Source organism: Tachyglossus aculeatus, chromosome 2 (assembly GCF_015852505.1).
Source record: "Tachyglossus aculeatus isolate mTacAcu1 chromosome 2, mTacAcu1.pri, whole genome shotgun sequence".
Lineage (NCBI taxonomy): Eukaryota > Metazoa > Chordata > Mammalia > Monotremata > Tachyglossidae > Tachyglossus > Tachyglossus aculeatus.
Window position 1 is genome coordinate 174,800,657 of NC_052067.1, and position 8,467 is coordinate 174,809,123.

The window sequence follows — 8,467 nt, forward strand, 5'->3', positions numbered from 1 at the left end:
TCCCCATTTTGCAGAGAAGATAACTGAGGTACAGAGAAGTGAAGTGACCTGCCCAAAGTCACTCAGCTAACAAGTGGCAGAGCCAGAATTAGAACTCATGACCTCTGACTCCTAATCCCATCCTCTTTCCACTAAGCCACACTGCTTCTCTGATTAAGACTGTGAGCCCCATATGGGACAACCTGACTACCTTGTATCTACCCCAGTGCTTAGAACAGTGCTTGGCACAGAGTAATCACTTAACAAAGACCATCATTATTATTATTATTAACCACAGTGACTCAGTCTAGAGGGGCCTAGCAAATCCTCTTACAGTACCGATGGATAGATTGATCGGCCGGTGGTGTTTTTCAGGAAAGCCGAAGTTCCAGAGGAGGAAAATTCACTGCCAGATCACGCAGCACCTGCTGCAGAACCATAAGATGTGGAAGCAGGAGATCGAGAGAGAGCAACGCCTGAGCGGGGCCGGGGGCCGGGGCAAGGGCGGACCAGACGCCCCGGGCCCGGCCCAGCCGGCAGAAGCCATCCAAGCCATCACGGAGGAGGATGAAGACAGAGGGAAAGGGCAGGCAGAGGAGAGCTCCACTGCCCAGCCGGCCCAGTGACCACTGGCCCAGAGCGGGAGTAGGCCCCGGGCTGGATGGACTCACCCCCGGACCGCCCTACAAGCCAGCACAAAATCTAGACACGACACTGTAGAAATACGGGATCATTGCACCTGCCGCTGTTCCACCTGCCTCTTTTTCCTTCATTTTGTTATTATTATTATTCTTATTTTTGACAGTGAGATACATCGTTTCAACACTGGCTTCTAGGGACTTTTCAAAGGAGAGACGAATCTGGATATTTGCGTGCCTGTGGGTGGGGGGTCTAGGATCACTTCCTACCCCTTCCCCATGCACAGCACTCACACCCACATGCTTGTGCGCGCACACACACACACACACAAACGTGGGGTTTGTCACCGCGTATTTCTTTGATATACCTATAAAGGCAGATAACTATCGCTGTCGTACAAGGAAGTTGAGCGGACGGTCTAGTTCACAGTTAACTGTCAGGTACCACAACTAAGTTGCCTTTGCCCTCCCTACCGAAGGATGAAATTTGCAAGGTCGATCGGAATCCTCGTGCATCCTGCCAATGATTTGTGTTTGCATGGATGTGAGTGTGGGCGGGGGGTGAATGATGGGGTGTGCTGTGTGCGTGTGGGCGGGTATTTGTATGTGGCTAGATCAGTGGAGTTGGAATATGTATTAACCTAGCACAGCACTGTAGCACATGACTCATTTCAAGTGGACAAATCGAAGGACAGATCGAAAGGATGTTGCCCCAGCCACGGCGGCTCGAGTCCTTCTGTCGGAGCTCCGTCTTTCCAACTACGGGGAACTTCTCCCCCGAGTCGGCGAACCAGCCTACTCCCAACAGAGGCCTGGCAATGAGCACTACTGAGACAGCACCTCTGGGAGGGCACTTTCTCCCATCAACCACAAAAAACCCTGGGAATACTGGCCCCTTCCCCCCACTCGTCAGGTGCCGGGGCATGCATACCTGACCTGTAGGTTTGAGGAACAGCTTCCTCATTTTTCTAAGGAGGAGGCCGGCCCCGTCTGGGCCTCTGACCAGGAGGATGGCTGGAAACGGCCTCAGAGGCGAGAGTCCTGGGGCCAGATTTCACACCATTCAGCCCCTCCCAGCTGTGCCCTCTCCGCGCCCTTCACCAAGGAGGCCATTTTCTCAGTTTTCAACATCGGGCCACAGAAGGGAGTTGTCAGGACCTGATTTCCCAGGGTCTTTGGAGCAGAGGCCTCCTGGCTCGGGGACTTGTGAGCCCGGGCTGGGGTTCAGAAGACAGCCACCCCTCAGAGACACTCGGCCCCGAGAGGAGCCAGGTGAGCGGCAAACTGGCCGGCAACTCCCACCCTGCCACCACCACCACTGAGGAGCCGGGGTGTAGTCATGACTTGACCGCTTTGGCGTGGACCCCATGCCTCGGCTGGAGAGACTCTTTCATCCCACGTGTGTTTCTTCTGTGAGCCAAACCCCTATTTAAAAAGTTGATCCTCGCTTTCCACGTTTGATTTCACAATATGATATTTGACAGGGATTCATCACCTTGTAAATATGCAGAAATGTTTTATCGGTTCCCGTAGATAGTCAACTCTGTTCTAGAGAAGGTACAGAGAGGCTATGAAGAAGGGACGTGTCTGTTGTAGAGTTATTCTTTTGTGATCACTATTCTTATATATCATAGCCATCTCCAAGCTTGGATAATAAAGTGGCGAGCGTCTTGCCGAAATTTCGGGGGCAGCTACTAAATCTACATACTCCATTTCAGGGGTGAGGAATTGGTGCGTTGACCCAGAGGAGTTTTTTTGGACTGATGGGCCAGGTGTTTTAGCAGAATATGGACAGGATTTCCCAGGAGTTTCTGTCTGTGAAGGGGATTTGGATTAAATTTTGTCAGGTAGGAAGACAGTTGCAGCTCTTCGAAATGTAATTTTTATCGTTCTCTTTCCCACTGTTTTAGCATATTACCCCCATGTCGTAACATGCGGACCTGCTGAACTTCCTCTGAATAATGAGATGGTGCCCTTTGGGTTTGGTATCGCTAACTTGCCCTCATCCCCTTGGTTTTTGTCAAGAAGATTGTTTCACAGCTATTTAGCTTCCTGCAAAAGGAGCTTTCTGCTTGGATTCCCAAGCTGACCTCTACACTGAGAAGATTCATGATGCAGAAGTCGGTATGTAGAGGGACATATTGGTTTCACGCCTGCCTTCCTAGCAAATGGGGAGAGAAGAAGGTGTCTGAATAACCAGAATGTCTTTCAAGAACAGCTCTTAGTGGTTTGAGTTCTGACAGTTTTGGATTTCTTCCAGACACCTGGCACTTCACATTTACACAGATCCCACTGTTTTCCATTCCTTTTATCCCAGGAGCTTGAATCGTTCTTCCCCTGATGCAGGTTTTGAGGAGCAGACAGGCGCTCCCACCTCTGACCGTTTCCTGGACTGGATACATAAAACATGGCCATCATGGGCAGATTTCCCCACGTGGTGGAGACTGAGGGAGTTTGGGGAGGGGGTAGGAGTGGGGAGCAGCAAAGGAGCCGTGCCAGATGGGGAAGGGGAGGAGTCGCTGCTGGAAGGCAGCAGTTCCTTTCCCCCTACATGGACCAGAAGGCCTCGCTTGAGGTGTGAGGCCCCCGGGGAATCCACTGAAGAGAGGCACCCCCTTTCTACCCCTGACTTTCCCCCAACTGGCTTCAAACCCAGACTAGGAGTGATGGCCCCTGGAGCCCAGTCGATCTAAATTCTGCATTCCCCCAGCTCCCTCACGGTGTGGCGAGATTTCAGAGACACGGAAAGAAAGATTCCCTGGAGGAGAAGAGCTGCTATCTCAGAGATGGCACAGCCAGAAGACAGACGTGCGCATCGAGGGCAGAGTTCCAGCAGGCCCAGGGATTTGCTGGCGAAAAAAGACTCTCTTCACCCTTTTATTAGTCGATGTCACCGAGCATTATCGACGCACCTGTTTCCAGTTGCCTCCTCTGGCCCTCCGGAGACTGTCCTTTGCTCTTCATTCAAGTATAGTCCTTGGGTTCCATGAGACAAACGCAGGTTTTGGAAATGAAGGCATGCCCGCCCGGCTCTGGTAAAAGGACGTTCTGGAAACCAAGGCAGGTGACGATGAGAATGGGTTTTGCCTGTTAACACTGAACCTGGGTTCTGAATATCAAGTGGCCCATGGCCCCTGCCACGCAGACCCCACCACTTCCGATCATCACCCAAGGGATGGGCCACAGTGAAACCTGTTGGTTTCCACCATCAGCCAGTAACGAGACTCCCCCACCTCCTCGAGTGGTGTTTGAACTTTCAGTAGTAGTTTTTTTTGGTCCCAATTAACGATGACAGTGCCTATCCCAGAAGGAGAGGAGAAAGCCAGTAGCTAAAGCCAGAATCTGTCAGTCTTGGTGGGAAGAGGAAGGAGGCTCTTAAACCAGTTAAGAAAAACCCTCGGAAATACAGTCCTCAGGTACTGTTTCCTTACCTCAAGATCAGTTTCCCCAACCCATCTCCCAGAGACAATCAATCATAACGTCTCAACCCACTACATCAGCAACATTCATCTTCCAATATGGTAGCGGCAGATGTTGATTTAAAATCCTATTGTTTCCCACTCTTCCCATTCCAGGCTTCCAACCTCCTTCTCGGCCTCAGAATTCCCTTTGAAGTTAAGAGCTGTGCAGAGGGAGGTGGACTCTGATCTGCTGATCTGGAGATGAATGAAAAAAGAAAATAAAACTTAAGTAATGAAGTTATGAAGACAGGAACGTAACCTTCGAAAATCAAACCTTTAATCTGAGACAATCGCTTACCCGGAAAGAATACTTCTGTAACCAGCCGGTTTTTTACTCAAACACTTCAGCTTCTGCTCCCAACAGATCCCTGAATTGTCATATGGCCATTAGACTGAATCTGTTCTAATTCCCAGTTTTTCTTTCTCCAGGTCTGCCTTCCCCCCAGGCAACCGTTGGGCAGACGGTTCTGAGGAGGGTCTTTGGTCTGGCTATCATTCATCCTCCATTATTTTTCTTAACCAGGCAGAGAGTTGAAAACAATATGGGAGACATTGCCCACTTTCAAGTAATTGCTCCCAGCGATACGGGGCTTTGAGGGAAGAAACTATTCTAGCAAAAATCTGATTTCTGGTTCCTTTTCTGTCGCTTTGAGAACTCTTTCTATTCACCATGGGAACCTTTGGAACCAGAAAGGAGTTGTTAAGGTAAGCATCGGGGACCATGCATCAGTTAGAATCTGTGCCGATGACCGTTGTGGCCCCCAATGCAGGAGGGGTTCGGTTTTGAAGGTATCTTTGTCCAGGGACCTTATCCAGTTGTCCTTTGGCAGCAATAACACATATACTGCCAAGGCAGCCTCGACCACCTGGGGTGAACTCTTTTCCTTGGTTCTAGAAGTATGTCAGCAGTGAAACAGTCATGGAATGCTCAGCCAGGGGCTACTTTGGCTTGAGATGCATTAAGGGAAACCAAGGGTCTACAAAGAGTGGCGCAAATCTGGGACCGTCAGCTTAATGTTCAACTCTGATTGTTGGTTCGGTGATCGTACTTGAACCCAATTGACGTCCAACTCTGGTGAACTAGCTTGAAGGCCTGGCAGTCAGGGATGACCGAGAATGATGTGGAAAATGCCGTCCCCATGAGAGATTCTTTTTCCTAGGATGAACATGCCCCGGACAAGGTTCCCAGAGCCTCGCTGCATGCATACGTCTGGTTCTTTAACCATGAACCTGACCAGCTCCTCCTCTGAGCAGGACGATCGGAAGCTGCCTACCTCAGAGCCCTCCCCTGGATACAATACTGAGAGAGGAAAACTAGGTAATGGTGGCATTCCACAGGTGCTGGCGATGTTTGCTCCTCTGTCCACTTTCCATTTTCATCTAAAATTGTAAGCCATCGGCCAAATGGTTCAGATCTAAGCACAAACAATGTGGAGCTGTTCAGAAGATCCCTACTGCTGTGGGACAGGCCATCTGTCAGTAGGACTTGTCTTTCTAGAACTGATCTAGGTTGGTTCCCAACATCCTCCTCAGTTGAAACGCCTCATCTCTTGAAATCACGGAAACCATTACACAGAGCATGGAGAAATCCAAAAGAGAATTGGAACGTTGGAGGGAGGAGACTGTGTTTTGTGTTTTGCCAAGATCCTACCTACCTCAGGAAAAAGAAAAATAGTAAGGTGGGCCTGGTAAATATTTGGAGCTACATCTTTATATATCTATTTTGTGTATTCCCAAAGGAACTTGGATCGAGGAGAATTGTCTCTTCACCTGGGTGGACTGGGGAGAAGAAAAACAAAGTCCACTGTCCAGCAATAGAACAGGAAATTAAATTGAAATAATCCATATCCTGGTCCTGCCATTTTAAAAATACTGTCGTGTGTAGTGGTCTTTGTGAGAATGGAGATTTCTGACCTTAAAGTGGGTAGACCAATCTTCTCAACTCAGAGAAGTGAACCCTCCCAATTTATCATGTGGTGTTGGAGGTGCCCACTAAGGAATAGAAAATTAGAGAACGCACCCAATTTCTATCTACCCCTGCTCTTCTAAGCCCTACCCCCCACCACCCCTGACCCTTTCTTCCTTATCGTATTGGAACCATGTCCCAGGTTTCCCCAGTTAAGAGGCCATCACAGTCCAAAACAAACCTCAAGGCAGACACACCACAGGTTTCTGCCCTCCACCGTACCCCTTTGGCCATCAGATGTCAGTTGGTTGCTCTGGTCAAAACTGTTTTTTGGGGAAATTGAAGTGACCTGTGGCAAAATCCTTTTTACATAGTTCTAACCCACTGGCTTTTTAAAAGAGAAATGCTGTACTGTTTTAATGGAGTCATATTTTCAGGAATGCCGTCCCAATCAGGCTAAAACCTAGTGAGCAGAAATCCCTCACAAGGTGACAGTAAGGACAAAAATAATTTTACGCCATCGTGAGGGTAAGCAGTGGACTGAAGAGTAAAAGAAGCACTTTGAGGGCTGAGAAGGGGAGAGAAGATGTGAGGAATGCAGGGGCTGGGAATGAAGGGTGTCAGGCCCAGACAATCAGGCGAGCCTCCTCAGGGCCTCCTCAGCCTCTCCCCCAGACCAAAGACCAAACCAGTCTGTTCAATATTCCTCTGGTGCACAAGGGGTTGAAGAGTCCCACGTATAGAATTGGGTCTTCCTGGACTACGGAGATCATTGCCCCACAGTTCCTGAATGAGAAGCCTCCATTTTTCTTTGAAGCAGGAAATCTCTCCAAGCACGCCATTTCGCTCGTCCCACATCAACTTTGTAACCCATCTCTTGAATGTGAAAACATGGAACCGTCTGTGACTCCACCAGGTGAAGATCTAATGGGTCAGGAGAGGGAGGGTCTCCCCCTCCCCTGCTGCAGGATTTCCTTGGAGTTATTTACAAGCAGTAACCCCGGGACTGCAAAGCAGTTCTCTTCGAAGAATCCGAGCCCCTTTTAGGACTGCTCTTCTTTTAGCTGGGGCCGGGGTGCCAGGGGTTTGACTTTGCCAGTATATATTTGGTGATCATTACTTACTGAATCCTAAGACTGATTTTTATAACCAATGTACAGCATTTGCATGGGGGAATGTGATTTACACTGTAGCTTATCTTTGCTTGCCTGTTGCCTTGACTGACGAATGGGTGGCAGTTGGTTTTCATTTGGGAATGGCGCTTCTCCTTGGGCACCAAGAGAAATCATCTTTGCTATGCTAAGCACTGGAAACCGATAGCAATTGGGCCCTCGGTCAGATAGTTCTTTTGTAGAATCCCTCGTCATTTTCCTCCCCAAGTGAGATCTGGTGCTTGTCGGTCACTGGAAAGGCTCAGGGGAAAGGGGTAGAAGAGAGGTGTGGAGTCACACGATGGCTCCCAGGAGTGTTCCTTCCCGCTCTTCCTCTTCTCCGGTCTTCTGGGAACCAGGCCATAAAGGCTAACGATGCCGGGAGGTTCTCGGAGGACTGGGATGGGAGCCGCTCTCTGGTCTGGCAAAGTAAGAGTCGGTGCTCGGTGCTGGGGAACGGAGGTCTCCCTTGGGCTCTGTGGCGCTGGAAGCTCGGGCAAGAGGTTGCAATGTGGGCGTTCGGCTTGGAGCCCCTGAAAAGCAATATTTAAATTCAAAGAAACTGCCAACCAAAGTGGCAATGCAGAAAGTGCCATATTTTCAGGTCTGTACTTGCCAGTTTTTAACACAGGATTGTTCTCACTCCCTAGCATGTACATTAATTTATATTGATGTATTGTCAGTAGGGTAACAAACGGTTCCACCTAGCAAAGCACTCCACGAACAATGCCTTGTATTCTTTAGGTGATGATCTCTCACGGATGGAATAAACCTTTTCCTTTCACTAGTATCTTGCACTTAATACATGTAGCAATACTTAATATATTCCCTTCACAAGTATTTGTTAAGTGATTTAGTTAATGGCCGATAAATGTTTTGTACAAAATAGATTCTGTACAGAAAAAAAATCTTTTAGAGAAACATTATTTATTTTTACTGTTTTGTAACTTAGACACTATACTGAAGCTCCCTTTGGCCAGAATTACTGGAAGTGCCTCTTGGTAATATGTATAATATAGTAAATATATATTCAAAATTACTAGAATTATTGGTCACAAATGAATAATGTGGATGTTGCAATGTGAAGACAACTGTACAACATAAATAGAATTCTGTGGTATCCTGTCTCATAGAGTCATTATTTCAACTCTGCGTTTGTTATACTTTGGTTAAACCAGAAAAATGAGCCAGGGAGAGGAGGATGGGTTTTCTCAGGCCCTGAATAATGATACAAATAATAAAAATAATTGTGTTATTTAAGCACTTACTATGTGCCAGGTACTGTACTAAGTGCTTGTGTGGATACAAGCAAATCACCATCTCTATATGTTG

The 8,467-nt window shown here is 48.2% G+C and overlaps 1 protein-coding gene across 1 annotated transcript in view; it reads left to right on the plus strand.

Moving 5' to 3' along the window:
* PDE3A (phosphodiesterase 3A) overlaps window positions 1–8,253 on the plus strand; it is a 240,774-nt gene extending 232,521 nt beyond the window's left edge. The window contains exon 16 of the mRNA XM_038759416.1: window positions 355–8,253. Coding sequence (XP_038615344.1) covers window positions 355–605 — 251 coding nt within the window. The 3' untranslated portion in view covers window positions 606–8,253. The remainder of the gene's footprint in view (window positions 1–354) is intronic.
* Window positions 8,254–8,467: the final 214 nt, after the last annotated feature.